General features: G+C 37.0%; 2 protein-coding genes across 3 annotated transcripts in view; both read left to right on the top strand.

Annotated features, from left to right (window-relative positions):
• The first annotated feature begins 1,431 nt into the window (after window positions 1-1,431).
• aftphb (aftiphilin b) lies at window positions 1,432-12,541 on the top strand. 2 transcript variants are annotated; one of them, XM_016528774.1, is made up of 9 exons: window positions 1,432-1,613; window positions 5,430-6,858; window positions 7,006-7,139; window positions 7,590-7,710; window positions 8,187-8,243; window positions 8,370-8,459; window positions 8,618-8,648; window positions 11,275-11,398; window positions 11,552-12,541. In XM_016528774.1, the coding sequence occupies exons 2-9, from the start codon at window positions 5,470-5,472 to the stop codon at window positions 11,682-11,684; spliced, it is 2,079 nt and encodes a 692-aa protein (XP_016384260.1). In that variant the 5' UTR covers window positions 1,432-1,613; window positions 5,430-5,469; the 3' UTR covers window positions 11,685-12,541. The 2 variants fall into 2 exon arrangements, with proteins under 2 accessions (XP_016384260.1, XP_016384253.1); XM_016528767.1 differs by having other exon boundaries at window positions 7,006-7,166.
• A 523-nt stretch (window positions 12,542-13,064) lies between these two features.
• The window catches only part of LOC107720922 (ABC transporter G family member 20-like), a 26,675-nt gene continuing 21,728 nt past the window's right edge, over window positions 13,065-18,011 (top strand). The window contains exons 1-4 of the mRNA XM_016528757.1: window positions 13,065-13,230; window positions 16,022-16,161; window positions 17,429-17,588; window positions 17,710-17,864. Of these exons, the coding sequence (XP_016384243.1) occupies window positions 13,174-13,230; window positions 16,022-16,161; window positions 17,429-17,588; window positions 17,710-17,864 (512 nt within the window). The 5' untranslated portion in view covers window positions 13,065-13,173. The remainder of the gene's footprint in view (window positions 13,231-16,021; window positions 16,162-17,428; window positions 17,589-17,709; window positions 17,865-18,011) is intronic.

Here is an 18,011-nt window from a genome sequence, read left to right as displayed (position 1 = left end):
TTGTTTTTTGGCAAAGTCTAATCTGGCCTTGTTTGCACCTTGTGGTGAACCCTCTGTATTTGCTCTCGTGAAGTCTTCTCTTGATTGTAGACTTTGACAGTAACACACCTGCCTCCTGGAGAGTGTTCTTCACTTGGCTAGATGTTGTGAAAGGGTTTTAATATACCATGGAGAGGATTCTCCAATCATCCACCACTGTTGTCCTCCGTGGACGTCCGGGCCTTTTTATGTTGCTGAGCTCACTAATGCGTTCTTTTTTCTCAGAATGAACCAAACTGTTGATTTGGCCACTCCTAGTGTTCCTGCTATCTCTCTAATAGATTTGTTCAAAGCAACAGCTTCCAAATTCAAATGGCATATTTATTAGAATCAACTCCAGACCTTTTACCTGCTTAATTGATGTAGAAATAACGAATGAATAGCCCACACCTGTCCATGAAACAGCTTTTGAGTCAATTGTCCAATTACTTATGGTCCCTTAAAAAGGGGGGGAGGCACATATTATAGAGCTGTAATTCCTTAAGCTATACTCCAATTTTGATGAGAATACCCTCAAAATCCGACGAAGGAGCGGCAACCACATGTGACGACCCTGGGCTGGACGCTTCGTCCACGGTGAAAGCTGATCCGGCGATCCACAGTACATGTGGGGGCGTGTTAGAACGAGTCGTTTTAGGTAGGCGTGGCTGACTCTTAACTTTTATAAAGAATATCTCTTTGGATTTCAGACTTTAGTCTTTGCAACTTTACAGATCTTCTTTATGCACCAAGAGCTTGTAACACTCCAAAGAGAAAGGAAAAATTGAAATCGCATCATATGACCCCTTTAAAGCGTGTGCACTTTAAGCCCATATTCATTATATAACTGTAACTTGAATATGTTTTGGTCAACAGCTAAAATAATAAAAAAGTGTCCCTGCATGTGTCCAGATATATATGGACCTGACTGTATGTTAGACAGAGATCTGCCATCATTAACACAGGGTTAACAATTTTGAGCAATATAACTTTTTTTAAACATTGACTTTACCGGGTTATAGGCTACACAAAATGAAGGACACTGAATATCATGTTTTTAGTGATTAAAATGAGTTAAAAAGTGATTTTACTACAATAAGCTGCATTTTTGACACATGCATTAATGCATTAATGCACATGCATTAACTAGCCTAGTTAATTATCGTGCTAAATTCATAATAATACATTTTTAAAACATACTTTTAGGTTTTTTTAGCGTTTTCAGGGGATGTCTTTTGTACTCTTTGAGCTCTGAGTCCAGCTATCAGCTATGATTTACATTTACGAATCTGTATAATTCTATGATAAAGTTTTTTTTAATTTTTTTATCCATACATTCATTGTTGTCTCGTGTCGTGTTGCACCTGCTCCGTACCGACAGGGGTCGGTAGATCACTCCTTGATCTGGCAGAGTGATAATAAAGGTCTGGCTCTCCGGTTGCATATTGTTGGACACGGAACTCCGGATGAACGTAGAAACTGGCAGCGAGAGCCGGTTTGACTTTACCTAGACAAGACAAGACGAGACAGTGCTTGTCCTCTCGCTGAACAGGTTCAGTGGCCGTCATGATCATCCCCATAGCGGATAGGTGAAGGTAAGAATAATGTGCTGCATGCGCTGTTGTCAAACCAAGAGCGTCTCTTAGACAATTCTGTGACAACGTCGATGGTATAACTAACTTTATTATTACTCTTATAGCTTAGTCCTGATAAATGTTATTCTGAGGGATTAGGTGGATTAGAAACCACACCGGTTGATGACAGTCTCGTGTCATAATGTCAGAAGAGATGTGACAGCTCGCGCAAAACACTTCCTCTAGTTGAAGTGCACGTTAAAGGAATATTTTATCTAAAAATGAAAGCTGTCATATTTTTTTCACACTCATATTGTTTTAAACCTGTATGACTTTCATGGAAAAGATGAATGTCAAGACAGGATGTCAGTCGCAGTCACAATTTACTGTCATTGAATGGAGAAGAGATGCAATGACTGTCAAGCTGTCTTTTTTTTTTGTCCTTTATTGCAATTTTTCCCAATCCGATTAACAGCTTCTTTTGTGTTCCACAGAAGAAAAAACACTCTTTATAAATCCGTATTTACCATATATGTTTATTTCTCTGTATTTAGAAATGACACAGGAGGTCAAAAGACACCTGATTTGCATTATTGTGGTATCTAGATGTCAGTTGTCTGCCCTGTAGCATTACCCAGGAGTCTTGTCATTGGCAGTATATTTATAAAGAGTCATTTATGCATTGCCTAATTTGTCTTCTCCTCATACATATTTCAATTAAAACACTTCTTCGGTTACTCCCGTATGGAGAATTGTGGAGAATTGTGTGCTTTTAATGTTGTTGCAACAGTTTTGAAGAGGGCTCTTTCTTATTCCAGCAAGACAGTGCCCCTGTCCACAAAGTGAAATCCATAAAGAAATGATTGTCTTGTGTGGAAGAATTTACCTTCAGGCTCGAATTGACTACACAAGTTGACAAGTCAGCAAGTTTACAGGTTTCATAGATAGTGTATAATCGTAGTGTATGATGGAATTAAGTCCAGTTTGAGGATTTCAGACATGTTTGATATTTTGAGCGGATTTTTGAATGCGTATTGTAGTGAATGTCATGCATCTAGCAACAAGGTACATATTTCTATGTGAGTTTGTTGTGTTCTGAATGACTTGATAAGTCTGTTACTGTGTGTTTGTTTAGTGTTTGATGCCCAGATTTTCTCTGTAACCATTTAAGTCAGTGTATAATACTTGGTGTTTTAAAATTTGTTCATAATTGAAAAGTCATGTAGTGTATTCCAGCCTTTACTGATGCTCTTAGAATTAAGGTCTGTTTTCACTGGAATTAAAAAAAATACAAATAACTTAATAAAGTAGGATTCCCATAGTCATGGACAACCTTGATTTCCAGGCCTGGAATAGTCATGGGAATGAATGAATTCTTAACCATTATTGAAATAGTCATAGTGAATGTAATTGTTTACTATTTATGCAAGAACGTATTTCTTGTGAGTGTTTTACCTATAAAAGTGTTCTAAAAAAATCCTTGAATGACTGAAAAAGTCCTGGAAATTCTTCATTGGTCAAAATAAGGTTTTGGGACCCTGTAATAGGTTCATACTTGACTTCATGACTTTTTTAACATCCTTATTTTTAGCATAAACATTTAAATGTTTCTGTTACAAACAAGCGTAGACTGGCTAATCTCAGGTATGACCACTTCAGCAGTCTTTCATGAGGGTGAAAAAAAAAACCTCTAACCTGGTTTTGTGAATTGTGCTGGACAATACCATTCAAATTGTTTTCAATTGAAAGTTTTCAATTGAAAGTTCTTTTTAATGTTGAATTAGGCTAAATCTTGGTTCTTAATGGTTGGAGTTTTTGTCCCTCAGTGTTTGGTCTCTGGCTCTGAGTCTGTGCTGTTTGTCTGAGAGCACAAAGGAAGTGGATTGGGTTTCCTCATCAGTTTACACTCCCTTCAAAGAGGACATATCAACGTTTACACAGTGTGCATGTGTATATAAGCGTGTCTGTTTGCATGGGGCAAACTAAATACTCTAATATGTGGGCTAGTAGGCAAAATATTTCAAATCATAAATGCCCAAATTCACATCAGTGTATTGTGTGCTTGTGTAACTGACTGAAATTTGTAAACTGTGGTTTTCCAGAATCAAAGAGCATCTGTGCAATTTACTTTTAGGTATGAGTGAACAGAAAAACATGACGTCTCACACACACACACACACACACACACACACACACACAAAACAGTATATGCTACTGTTCAAAAGTTTGGGGTCAGTAAGATTTATTAGTTATTTATTTATTTGTTTGTTTGTTTATTGGAAAATAAATTAATACTTTCATTCAGCAAGGATTAATTAAATTAAATTTAATTGGCAAAGACATGTATAATGTTACAAAATATTTCTATTTCAGACAATTTTATCTATTCATCAAAGAGTCCTGAAAAAATGTATCAAGGTTTTCACAAAATATTAAGCAGAACAAGTGTTTTCAAAATTGATAATAGGAAATGTTTATTGAGCAACAAATCAGCATATTAGAATGATTTCTGAAGGATCATGTGACACTGAAGAGTGAAGAAATGACTGCTGAAAATTCAGCTTTGTCAACACAGAAATAAATTGCATTTTAAAATATATTAAAATAGAAAATAATTATTTTTAAATTGTAGTAATATTTCACAATATTTCTGTTTTACTGTAAATAAATGCATTCTCGGTGAGCACTTACAGACCTCAAATGTTTGAATGGTAGTGTACAGTATGTAAGTTACTGTGTGACCTAATAAAGTTTTTCCACAAGTCAGATTACTAACAGTGTCCATTAGATCATCATGCCTCATCCATGGGATGCCGACTTTAAAAGCTTTTGCTCACAGGCCTTTCTCGCTGGAAATGTAAAACAGGACAAAGGAAGGACAAAGGAGTTGCCAGCTGACCTCTCAACACATGAATTGTTTGAAACACTAATCATGTTTGTCATAGAGTGTTTCAGGGCTCACTCAAATGTAATCGAGGGCATTGCTTTGATACTGATAAATCATTAATATCAATGCTTTGTCTCTGTGAGGTTAATGTTTTACAAGTGTTATCTTGAGTTCTAGAATTATTATCCAGCTGTCACCTGTTTTGTTTACACTAAGTGTAGATTAGCTAGCCATGTAAACTAGTGCCGATTTTTGCAATTTGACAAACTTGCAACTTGCTTTTACTTTTACAATGGTGACCGTGTCAGAAACTTTCAGAAACAAGGAAACATGAGCCTACTTGAAAGTACTGAAAAGTGAATTTGCATATGACCACTATTATTAAATTTCCTCATTGCACCACCATTGTACTCTACACCAGGGTAATGAGTCTGCAGACAAACGGTTAAATATTAGTAGCTGTTGCTACTTTAGCCATCATGTGAGACCTGTCAGATCCTTTGAGCTTGGAGGACCTGTCAATACTGTAATTGCAAGTCATCTTACTGCTCGTGCACAAGCTAAAAAGTGTTGTTACTCTTTGCAGCTTTCTTTAAACCATGCCCTAGATTTAGCCCATGAAAGAGGGGTCACATCTAAAGTGCTGGTAAATAATGAATGGGCTGCTCTCTGATCCAGCAGTGCTGACTACTTTAGCCTGAAGCCTGTAACTTTTTTTTTTTTAACTTTTGTATTATTCCTGCTTTTAGTCAAAAACTATACTACAAGACCTAACTGCCAAGCAGTGCACTATTATATGTATTAAATATGTAGTAAAGAAAAGTGATGTAAAGAAACGTGATGCCAATTGAAGAGAGTTGATAGTTAAAGTAATTTTAATTTTAAATTCATGTCTCAACATCAAGCTTTGTGTATTTATCTTTCTGTCTTTTCTATTTTTTATTCTCTAGGGGTGTGTGTGCATGTGGCCACAGGTGGCGCAAGAGGACCATGGAGCCCGATGTCATCCATCTGTACTCTTCCTCTCCGCCTCCACTGGATGAGGCTGGAGAGGAAGAAGAGGAGGATGAGTTTGGTGAGTTTGGGGGTTTCGATGGTGGAGGGGTATCGTCCAGTTTCAGCTTCTCAGAGCTCGACACGCCCACAACATTCAACCAATCAAACGCACTGGAGGACTCCCCACCTGACCTGTACATCAAATCCGTGCAGAATGTCACTGTATCGGGGAGTGGATGGGATAATGATAAAAAAATGGTAGGAAAAACAATCCGCAGTGTCGAGAAAACAGAGAAGGAATCGTCTGACATTCTCACAGATGGCGTGACGTCCTCCGACCTACAGATGGAGGTCTCTGTCGAATATGGTCAGAACTCTCCCTCGATAATTCCCGATGTCCAAAACAGCAGCACGGGTGATGGACACAGCCTCAGTAACGGCTACAGTGAGTCTTGTGCAAATTCAGAGCAGGACATTGCTCTTTCCACCTGCTTACAAAGCACAGACACTGAGGAACACTCTGGACTAGACGTCAACATAGCAGATGTGTTAGACAGAAAGCAGTTAATTAACCAAACGGACAACCTGCCAGACTCGAACAATCAGCCATTGCATAAAGAAGAATCTGAACCTGGAGAGATGGAAACAAGACTGGAGTTATCTGGTGACTTCCAGTCATTTACTTCCAGTAGAGATGCACAGGAGGCTGAAGGTGAGCAGGATCAAGTGAAGAACTTTGTTGTTTGTGGTGACGCAGACTGTCTAGATAGGTCGGCGGACTCTGTTGACATAGCCGAAACAGAGACGGACCCCTCAGTGGATGTGGATCTAATCTCTGACACACAGCTGAGCAGAGACTCAAGGGAAATTCATGGATCATCTGTAAAGGCAGAGGTGGAAGTAAATGAGGAGGTTGAGACAAACATAGACCCCACAGCTGATGAGGATTTTGGAGATTTCAGAGATGCAACTCAGGGTTTTGCAGACTTCAGCCGAACTGAATCTATAACCCAGGATGGATTTCCTGAATTTGTCACAGCGATGTCCAGGTGCTCTACGGATGATGAGTTTGGTGACACGGACACCCTGAAGGACTTCAAGGATGACGATGAGCTGGCTGAGGAAACAGCGGACGATGAAGTAGCTTTTTGTTCTGAGTTGCCTCCAAGTGACAGTTTTGCCGACTTTAGTTCAGCTCCGTTTGGAGGTGTGGTGGTGGGAGAGGAGGACAACTGGGCTGCATTTGGACCACCTGAAGTCACTGAAGAGGGTCAGGGTTCATGGGCCACATTTGGGGATGAACAGAGTACTTACCTGGGTAAAGAAGAACAAGATGTTGAGACTTCAGTAGCACCCTCTAGTGACGACCTCCAGAGTAGCACTGTGAGTTGTTAGATGTTAATCAGTAACATACTTTTGTTAAAATGAATTGCAGTCCATTAAAGAATTTTAGTCTAACTAAAATCAAACATTTAAAGAGTATGTAAGAAGTTTAGATGAACTGCAACCTGTGTTTTGTGTCTCTCTCAGGCTGATTTCAGCTGCAAAACACAGCATCTCTTCAGAACTGCCTTCCCTTCAGACATCCCTCCTGAGGTCAGCAGGGTCACTGAGGTCTTGCCCCTCCACAAATTCCTACAGGCTCAGGATCCTCAGGAGCAAAGGTATCCAAGCAGCTCTTTTGCACAGGAGTAAGAGTCTCATCTTGGCTACAAGCCTCTCAACAATCAAGATTCACAGGCTTAATTTGCTTTTAATTGCAATTGTAGTTCAATTCAATTGACTTTATATCTCACAATTGTGACTTTGTTGTAATTGCAACTTCACATCTTCACATCCAGGCTTAATTTGCTTTTAATTGCAATTGTAGTTCAATTCAATTGACTTTATATCTCACAATTGTGACTTTGTTGTAATTGCAACTTCACATCTCACAGTGTGGCTTTCTTTCTTAATTTAAACTCTATTTCACAATTACCTGCTATATTTTTTAACCTGAGGCGACTTCCATGAATAAGCTAATGTTTAAATATATCCTTTGTGTTTAGTTTGCCAATAGTTTCATAGAAAGAACTCAGGGTTATGAAGGTCTTGGTTCTCTATTATTTGTGCAGGAATGCATTGGCCATGTGGTGCCACCTTCAGGACATCCATGGCACTCATGGCCTTAAGTACAAGTGGGCTGGTTCCCATAGCAACAGAATACTTCTGGATTGCCTAGGAATCAGGAATATTGTAAGTTCTTTAAAGTACATACCGCACAGACATGCGGTATTGTTAAGCCTGGAATACACTAAACGATTTTCCCCCCGATTTCCCACCGAAATACATTCTGAAGAAGTCGACGTTAGTTGCTGAAAGTCAAAGCCAGTCTGCAGGTTTGAGTTGACAGATTCCATAGAATATATCGCATTGTGTATGATGGTCACAGACTCTGATTTTTTTTGCTTCAGACTTTAAATACATCCAGTCGCAGGATATTAAACATGTTTGATATTTTCAGCCGATTTTAGAACACTTATTGTTTTCAATTGTCAATCGTCTCCTAGCAACAAGGCGCACGTTTCTGCGTGAGTTTGTTGTGATCAGATTGACTTCAAAGTCTGCTAGTGTATCATCCTCAGTCGTGTAGTGTATGATGGCCAGTTTTTAACTATTACTTTTTTTATTGATTTTACTTTTTTTTCACCATCTTCTTATTCCTCTCGTAGTTGTTCACTGGAGATAAGAAGCAGCCAGTGATCGTGCCTATGTTTGCTGCTGGACTGGTGAGTAAAGTCCTAAACCCCCAAAAAAACATACACTGCCATTTATAGCAGACCTTTTTTTTAAACAATAAAATATATATTTTATTATGTTTTTCTTTTCACCAAACGTCTGTCCCTTCTTTTTAGGGAATGCTGGAACCCACCAAAGAGTCTCAAAAATCTCCTGCACTTTCCCTTTCTGCTCCTGTGGAGAGTGGAAATATTCTATGCACTCAGGTGAAAAGTGCCGAAATGCACATAGATATATGGATACAGATATATTAGTGATCTAATCTTCAGTCTTTAGATTTTCTGTATTTTTTCATATTTTCTTACTCTTATGTTGATTGAAATAGTACTTTGAATGCTTGCTAACTCCATGTGTTGTCCTGCAGGTGGCGCCCTCTTTGGCCATTAGTATTGACGGTATGTCTTTTCGCCGTGCCTCCTTCTCTAGAGTTCAAGAAAAAGCCACTCGTCACTCACGGCAGAAATCCTACTCCTGATGCTGCCTCGCTTACCCCTGTCTGAGCACTTCCTTCCTCTCTCACGACACACTTTTCTTCCCTCCATTTTTCAAACTTCCTGTTCCTTCACAGTTCACACACCACTTAGGAAAGTTTCTTTCCTGGTACTTGTTTTATCAGTGTTGATTTAAAACAACACCAAACTAGCATTAGCAGAACAATTTGAGAAGTAGCCATCAAAATCTTGTTTATTATCCAAAGAATTGGAAACTTTTTTCCCCCATTTTTTTGTCTTTCTTGTTGAAACACTATTTAGTCAGCAAATATATAAATCCATTCATCTCAGTTTCCTTTTTAAATGTTCATTTATGTTTATATCTATATAAATATACCTTTTATCTATATACCTCTATCCCCTCTTGTTCACTGTTAAAGTCCAGACTCATGCTGGCTACACACAGAGGCTGAAATATACTACCTCAGACTATAAGTATGCAGCTTCGACTGTGATTTATTACCTTGCCATTATATGCAAGACTTGAGATAAAGAGAACTATACCCATTATCAAGTATGTTCTCAGTTGTGTTGTAAAAAAAATACAACCAAATTGCTCCCTGTGCACCAGCTTCTGTCTCAGGTTTGACTAAAAAAGAGATTGCAAATCTTTTTTGGAATAGCTGATCTTATTGCTGGTGCTTACTTGAAGCCATTGTACAGCTTGGCTGAAATTAAAGGGGAAACACCACCACATTTTACATATAGATGCTACAACACATTGAGATGCTATTTTAAAATTGTGAAGGTTTCATTTGGTGGTCATTTCTGTAACAGTCTATGTAAATGTGTAATTCTGTTTTCATTCAGATAAAAGCAAAACAGTTTTTCCTTGCTGTCTCAAAACGCACTGTGACCAACAGTGAAACATTTGTTAATGCACTTTTTTGACCAACTTACCTTGCATACTGTGATTTCCCACTTTTGCTTGATCTTAAGCGAATGTTCTGGGTTCAATACAAGTTCAAACAAGAACATTTGCTTCATAATGTTGATTACCACAGAAAATAATTTTGTCTTCTCCTTTTTCCTAGTTAATTTTTGCTAAAAAAAAAAAAGTTTACAGTTTGTTATGGCTGTATTTTTTTAAACATTGTGTATTTTAAGACTTTCTCCCAGTGCAATTGCCTTGATATTTTGCTTTTTTATTGAGGGATGAGTCAATTATTTTTTAGTGATAATCAGAATTATGCCACAAATGCTGTCAAGATTAAATGAAGAAATCCAGAATATTCCTATAACCAAAATTATCTACCTTAATCTCTTTTTCTGGATAGTATTTTTTTTCCAGTTTTGTTGCACCAAATTGTTATTAAACATGTCAATAAATATATTATACTACAGTATTCTGTTCATCGTTTGCTTTTCTATCTTTTCTTATTCTCTTTATTTTTTCTTGCCCTGTCACTCCTAATACAAATTCCCTGGTGCTGATCTGCCTTTTCTCTACATGCTTCTTATACATGTACACTACCATTCAAAAGTTTGAGGTCAGTAAGTTTTATTATTATTATTATTATTATTTAAAGAAAATGCACACAATTAAAAGTTTAAATATTTTAAAATGTAATTTATTTCTGTGGCAAAGCTGAATTTTCAGCAGCCATTACTCGTCTTCAGTGTCACATTATCCTTCAGAAATCATTATATTATGCTGATTTGGTGTTCAACCATCCTTTCCTATTATTATCATCAATGCTTAAAACAGCTCCACATTTTTGTGGAAACCATAATTTTTTTTTCAGGATACTTTGATGAATAGAAAGTTCAATGGCATTTATTTAAACTAGAAATCCTTGGCAACAGTGTATAAGTCTTTACTGTCTCTTTTGATCAATTTAATGCATCCTTGCTGAATAAAAGTATTAATTTAAAAAAACTTACTGAAGCTTTGAATGGTAGTGTATTTAATACTGTTAATATATTGTGGGTATGTTTAACTACTAACAACATACTAACCCTCCATGTCCTGCTATCATTGCTGCGGCTCTCATGTGAAGCACAAGATGGGGGAATATCAGAGCTAAATTTGGACTATTTTGGCCCTGTGGATGAATGTAGCTCAGATAGTGAAACTGACACCCCACTACCAGGTTAGAACAGAAAGGGTTTGGCTCAGAGAAGTGAGTGGTTTGCTGTGAAACCTTTGTTTCTTCCTTTTCCATTGTGTCTGTGATTTCAAAATCAGTCTTTAGAGAAGCTTGTCATCTTTAGCATTTGTTCGTAGTCTAGTGTTCTGTCCCTGGTTTCCTCTCTCTGGACTTACTTACAGTATCTTCCTCTGTGAGTATCTCTTTTTTTTTCTTCCTTCTGCCATATTATCTTAAAGTTTTACTAGGCAAGTGAGAGTCTTGCATGACCTTTATACTTCATTTAAGGTTTTTCTACAGTGTTTCTGAGATCCTGTTTACATAGTTTCACTGTCTTTACTGTCATCATGATGAACTGTAAGTTTGAAGCATGACAAAGAAGTGAAAACAACGTGTCTGCATATTTGTGTCTCTTTTAATTTTTATTTCTGTTTATTTAGGTGTTGATCCAGAGATATATGAACTGACTACAGCTAAAATGGAGAACAACGCCACTGGTCGCTACATTGCAGATGCATTTACAAAACTCATGGAGTCTATGGAGAAAACCAGAACAACAGCCAGGTTAGACATGTGCACACACTTTTAACATGCGTTAACATGTTGAGCACAACTACATGGCCAATTTACAGCTAGGGAGGTTTAGAAAGGTCAAAATAGGGTGCGACTCTGCTGTAATTACTGAGAAAATGCTCATTCTTTCTGTGTGTTTGACAGGAAGCCAGAAAAAGATGAAAAGATGAGCAAAGAAGCAGCAAAGGTCATCTCTCTTCTCCCTGACCTATCCTTCATGCAGGCCAGGGTTCTAATGTTCCCCTCCATCCTAACTCCAGCAGCCAATCACATATAACCGAACACGGCATCAGCCAATCACCTTACAGCCTCATCATTCACTGACAGCTCCAAAAACAATTCAAGTCACCGTTTCTTCCATATTTAATATAACAATTTAATCTTTTAAAAGCTGCCTAGTGCCTATTTCTTCACTTCCTCAGTTGTTAAATGTTTTTAACTGGATTAAATCATCCAGCTATATGTGAAAACGTCCCTGATGATTTTTCTTTCGCAGTAAAAATACTTTATCTGGTATACGCACAGTATTTAAAACAGTACCTATTGTCTGATACATTACTTATTTTTTATGGTTTTATTTCTGAGTGCTGTTTGTGAAAATGTGAGTTCTTTTAAATGACACTTCTCGCTCAATGAGGTGAAATGCAGAATTGCACATTTTACTACTTGAAACCAGAGTCTGTAAATAAAAACTGACCCCTGGTTGCTATATAAATATATATGTTTTAGTATGTGCTTTTCATTTTATTTCTCTGTATTGTTTTAAATGTCATTCGGTTCAGTGCTTCCTTTAACTGATTTGTACCAGTTTTTAGGCTGTTGTTCACCTTTATCTTCTAACCATCCTTTTCTTTTTACTTCCAATAGTTGTTTTATTTATTTGTTTTACCACAACTGACAAGCACACAAGAAAAGACTATATTATAATGCAGTTTTGATAAGGGAGATTTTAATAAGGGAGCTGCATCTTTTTGCATGCCTGCTTTTTTACTTGTTTGTTGTTGTTTGTTTTATTAGTGTCTTGTCACTGTATTATTTTAAGGTGAAGCTTTTGCACAATCTGATATACTATGAATATGACAGCAGTGCTATGAAGTCTTCAAGAAAAGATGGTTTGTAGCTACTGGTCCTGTGGGAAAAAAAATTTATAAAGGAAGTTGTGTCTTTGTCTTATGTTTTAAATTGTATTTGAAAGTTTAACAATAATAAAAGCACAGAAATTAGTATTCCTTTTGGATGGTTTTCAGCATTTAAGATCTCCTCACATACTCTGTGTGTCTTCTGTTTGTGTCTGAAACGTCTAGCTTCTCTGGTGATTTGTCTATCAGGAGGGAGCTGCTGTTTATCTTTGTTTTCTGTTCTTTTCTCCTGTTTGTTCACATTAGTGCTACTAGCTATATCAGTTTCATCTTTAAATATGTGTGACTTTTCTTTTCCCCTCTCTCCCATACGTGTTATGCGTATCTATATTTGATGCAAATAAACATGTTTCTACTCCAGAGAGGTTTTCTCTCCCAGAGGGAAACGACCAAAGATGGTTGCGCAGCTACACTAATCACAGCGTTCTGAATAAGAGACGCTCCACTGGTGAAAAGACGCACAAGTGATCAGAATGCTATGTAATTCTGTTTAAACGTGGCCCTTGAGCGTTTATAACTTGCAGTTAAACTCTGATCTGGAGCAGAATGAGTTAAACGGCTCATCTGCGCGCACTGAGCCGAGCGCCGCTCCTCTCTGGCAGCATCCTGATCGCCGGCACGGTAATCATGTCCGGTAATGGAACCGAGGAAGCACCTGACGACAGCACGGAGATGGAGCAAAAAGTGAGTTATTGTGTTTATTCTTCATTTTTATGTTTACATTTTATGTAACTGAGCCTGCATGAGTGGATACGATACGTGCCAATGTGTAAACGATGTAATTACGATATGTTGTGATGCCGGTGTCTTTTTGAGACTTGAATCCTATGGAAATCAGTCATAAGCTGATTTTTGACAGGCGTTCGTGCATGTTTGTTACGTTTATATAGATGCGGAGCATAGAAGACGGATTGGTCTAGGCTACTGCTGCAGTGTCTCCCCATGACGCAGAAGCGGAATGTAACTAGAAATGACCGAGAGAATTGTTCTTTTGAGTCGGATCTTTTAATTGAATCGTCTGAACTATTTAAAAAGACGGTGAAATGAAAGCAGAAACGACAGCTTATCATTGCAGATAAGAAACACGGTTATAGCATTTTATGATAACGAATAAAAAGTTTACCTACTTCAACGAGGAGGTGTAAATCAATTTTAATATTGCTATATTTTAAATGCAAATTACATTAGGTTCAAATTGACATCTTTTATACGCTGAATCATGGCTGCAACAAATTCTGGAACACATGAAACTAAAGCAAACGCCCGTACAAGTAAAAAGTAATAAACGGCTATTTGTGCCTATATATAGTATATATATATATATATATATATATATTATGACATTATTGGGGCTATTAAGAACGTCTAAATTTGCCACACGGTGACGTAATTGCGGCAGGACGTAAAATAATTTCTGAATCGGGTTTTGAGCCAGTTATTTAAACGGACTGTTCAAAAGAACCGATTCGCGAAAACGAATCAGACTCTCCATCACTGAGAAGAAGAGAACGATTTCAACAAACCGCTTGAATTAGGAAAACTCTTTGTTGTAATTGTAAGTTGTTAACACTCAGGGATTTCTGTCTTTAAGGTGTTTGTTGCTTGTGTCTGTAGAAATGCAGCATGCAGACATCGTTATTTCCCCCCTGTATTTCGATCATAGACTGTCCTTTGCTGTACCACCTTTGCTACGATTGCTATGGCTAATTGAGCGACTTCTCAACTGCCCAATCACAGTCTGCTTCTGTATAGCGTCTCGGAATCGGATTGGTTAGTGAGGGGAGACAGACCGCTCAGGAGGCGGGGCTTGTCGGTAAACTAGTAGAAGAGACAAATAACACGCGCAGCTACTGTCAGCCTGTGGCCGGCGGTTATAAGCGTTGCGCATCGCTGCACCTGACATGAAATAACGCTGCGACAAAAAAGAGTGTTTCACAACCGGACAGCTGGACTGTTAATTTCATCGACGTGATTTTCCTTCAAGGATTGTAAAGCTTGGTATAAAAACTATTTTTCTTTCTAAAGTTTGTATAGATGGGTTTTTAACCGTTTAAACAGCTGTGCAGGATGTATAGACGCTCATTTGAACTTGAATTATAAAACTTATTTCATCTTATGGTATCTTGTGCTCTGTAAAGTGTTGTATTTTATCTTTAAAATTGAATTTATTCGATAAATTATTATCAGAGAATTGATGGTTGCATGTAAATAGCCAAGTAGTTGGAAAGTTTGTCTGAAGGACCCAAACAGCTCGTGAAGCTCCTGTCAGGTGCAGTGACAGGGAGGCGCTTCCTCCGAAACAATGAAGAAATAGAAAACCAAACCAGTTCAGCTGCTCAAAATTGCTGTTGTAACGAAATTGTCAGCTGATTTCCACGTTGTCTCCATCCGACCGGTTCGTGTATAGACAGTTTTCTTTTCACATCAGGACCTTAAATCTCAGAGTGCGGTTTAAAGTATACACGCATAGGTTGATGACAAATAAAAATGTCCAAAATGTTCTCAGAAATGTAATCTTTTAGACCAAATACTAAAAAAGTTCTACTAATATTTTATTTATTGACCCTAAAATGTAAAGTATTAAGTACTAAGAAACTTAATTGAAAACTTTACTTAAATAAGTGCACATTTTGGTTTTGTCACACTGATGTTGATGTAGCTGACAAGATATTATAAAATATTATATATATAATATTATATTATAAAATATTAAATAATATTTTAAATAAATAAATAATATATGATGCCAAACTACAGCTTTTTATTAAAAATACTATTCTTATTTTTTATAGTCTCCAGATACCACAAAAACATTTTTGACTTAAAACATTTTTGACAAAAATATTACAATTATTTAATTTGGAAACTGGAAACATGTTCTTAATATCAGTATATTCAAGTAATTTTTAAATGCATTTCTTGATGTATTTTTGAATAATTTTATGATGATAATAAAACGCCAATTAGCATTGATTACGATCAGATATGCCCAGATCTTCGTCATCAGTCTTCCTTTCTCCAGGACGGCCTTAACGCAAGAATTAGAGACCTTGATAGTGTTTTTTTGTGTTTTGTGATGAAACATTTGGGATTAAGTGTGCAGAGATTGAGTGAGTGAGAGAAAGAGATTCTGTGTAAAGAAAGAGAGATTACAGATTACAGTTCAGATGACCCAGTTTGCTCCATCGGTAATTGGTTACAGAATCTGAGCTGTTGCTAAGAAACCAATATAAGGATCACAAAAGAGGCATCATATTTTGTTTCATGTTAACAATGTAAGTCATGTAGTGTATGATGCTGTTATAGACAACACAACAAATACATTTCCTTTGCCGTATTTGTTTGTAGCTAATGTAATATCTTCTGTTTCATTTTTGTTTCTTTACATTTTTAAAGCTGATTTGGATCCTTGTATTTTTTTTCTACTTTGGTCAAAATATTTATTTTGAGCTGATTTCAGTTTCTTTATTTGTAGAGCTTGGAGAGCGGTACAATGAAGACTGACTTGGAGGCTGGGAATTGCAGCACTGCAATCCACTGTCGAGATGTGTGTCGTTCATATGGGAAACTTAAAGTCCTCAACAATCTCAACCTGACAGTGCCTCAGGGCCAAATGTGAGTCCACTATTTTGGCTTTCTAAATATGTTTTGAATATGTTATCTGGTTACACCAATCTTGAATGTTCACTTTAAGCAAGAAAACATGCCCAAATGCTGACCTGATGCTCATGTGACATGTCACGCACATGCATGCATATATCTTCCCCACCTCATCCCTTAGGTGTTCTGCACAAGTAGCACAACAAACCTCTAAAATACTCTATACTGAGGCAATGAAGAATCTAGCACCTGGCCTTTGACCAGTGAACGTGATGTTGTGATGCTACTGCAGTGCACAATTCACTGACTTTTACATCAACTTAGGTCTGACTATCTGTCCTCTTATCACCTGTTTGTGATCTGATAAGTCTTATCAGAACAATATTTTAAAATATTGTGCAAATGTCTTTGTTTCTTTTTTCTAAAATAATGTTTAGTTTCTGGATGTGCAGAAGTGGATCAGATTATGTTTGTGAGACTGCAGTTTTTCTGAAAGTCTGTTCAAAGCATTGTGACCAGTTTATCCTGACAGTAGTTGGAATAAGATTTTAGAGAAAAGAAATAGGGTTTGAGCCACTTTTAACTGCATAACTGCTCTCTTATTTTGATGATGAGTGTATTGAAAAGCATTTAGTAACTCTTTTGCTGTTCTCAACTTGATTTCTGTGTCTAAAATAACATTTCTCACTTCCTATTTCTAATTCCTCTCACAGACATCTAAATCACCCACATGTCATTTGATAATTTTTTTGTCTGCATTTTAGTTCCTTGTTTAGAACTTTACATGTTAAAAGGTTTGGAGTCTCTAACATGTTTTTGAAAGATGTCTCTTGTGCTTACAAAGGCTGCATTTATTTAATCAAAAATACAATAAAAACAGTAATACTATAAAACAATCATTTTCTATTTTAATATATTTAAAGTGTAATTTATTCCTGATGGCAAAGCTGCATCTTCAGTAGTCATTACTCTTACTTCCAGTACTCCAGAAATTATTTTAATATGCTGATTTGATGCTCAAGAAATATTTTTTATCAATATCAATATCAGTGAGCTTCTGAAAATGTTTGTGAAAGCCGTGATACTTTTTTCCAGGTTTTTTGAATAGTTAAAATGAACAGCATTTAGTTTGAATAGAAATATTTTTTACTGTTTTGATTCACTTGAATTTAAATATTAAAATTGAAATTCTGAATTTAAAAAGGATTTGAATTACTCATTGTACTAGATGGGCTTTGGAGGATTGATTGGATCTTTGATTATGTTTGTTTCCTGTTCTTAGTTATGGGCTGCTAGGGCCAAGTGGCTGTGGGAAGACTACGTTGTTGAAATGCATTGTGGGAACTCTAAAGATCTCACATGGTCATATCACAGCGCTGGGGAAACCACCTGCTTTCCCAGGACATGAAGTGCCAGGAAGGATGGTGGGATACATGCCACAGGTGAGAGATTATTAGAGACTGGTGTTTACCCACAAAGCCTAGTGTATAATTAATCCGATAAATTAATCCTCTTGAGTTTCATATATTTTCCTCTTTCTTTTTTCATTCTTTCTGCCTTCAGGATATAGCTCTGTACAATGAGTTCACTATCAGTAACACACTATGGTTTTACGGTCGAATTCATGGCCTTTCATCTAAAGAAACAGAAGCCAGGATGAATTTCCTCATTGACTTCCTAGACCTGCCACAGAAAAACAGCCTCGTGAGAAATCTCAGGTAGAATGACGTTTCATTTCATTCATGTTTTTTTTTTTTTAAACAGTCATTGCAGTGGTTTTTTTCAAAGGTATAGTTTACCTAGAAATGAAAATTCTGTCATCAGTTGTTCACCCTTACGCCATTCCAAACCATGTGAGTATTCCA

The sequence above is a fragment of the Sinocyclocheilus rhinocerous genome, unplaced genomic scaffold (genome assembly GCF_001515625.1).
Source record: "Sinocyclocheilus rhinocerous isolate Xijiao unplaced genomic scaffold, SAMN03320098_v1.1 scaffold432, whole genome shotgun sequence".
In the NCBI taxonomy this organism is placed as follows: Eukaryota; Metazoa; Chordata; class Actinopteri; order Cypriniformes; family Cyprinidae; genus Sinocyclocheilus; species Sinocyclocheilus rhinocerous.
The sequence above is the reverse complement of the archived record's forward strand: the minus strand, read 5'-3'. Positions and strand labels throughout refer to the sequence as shown.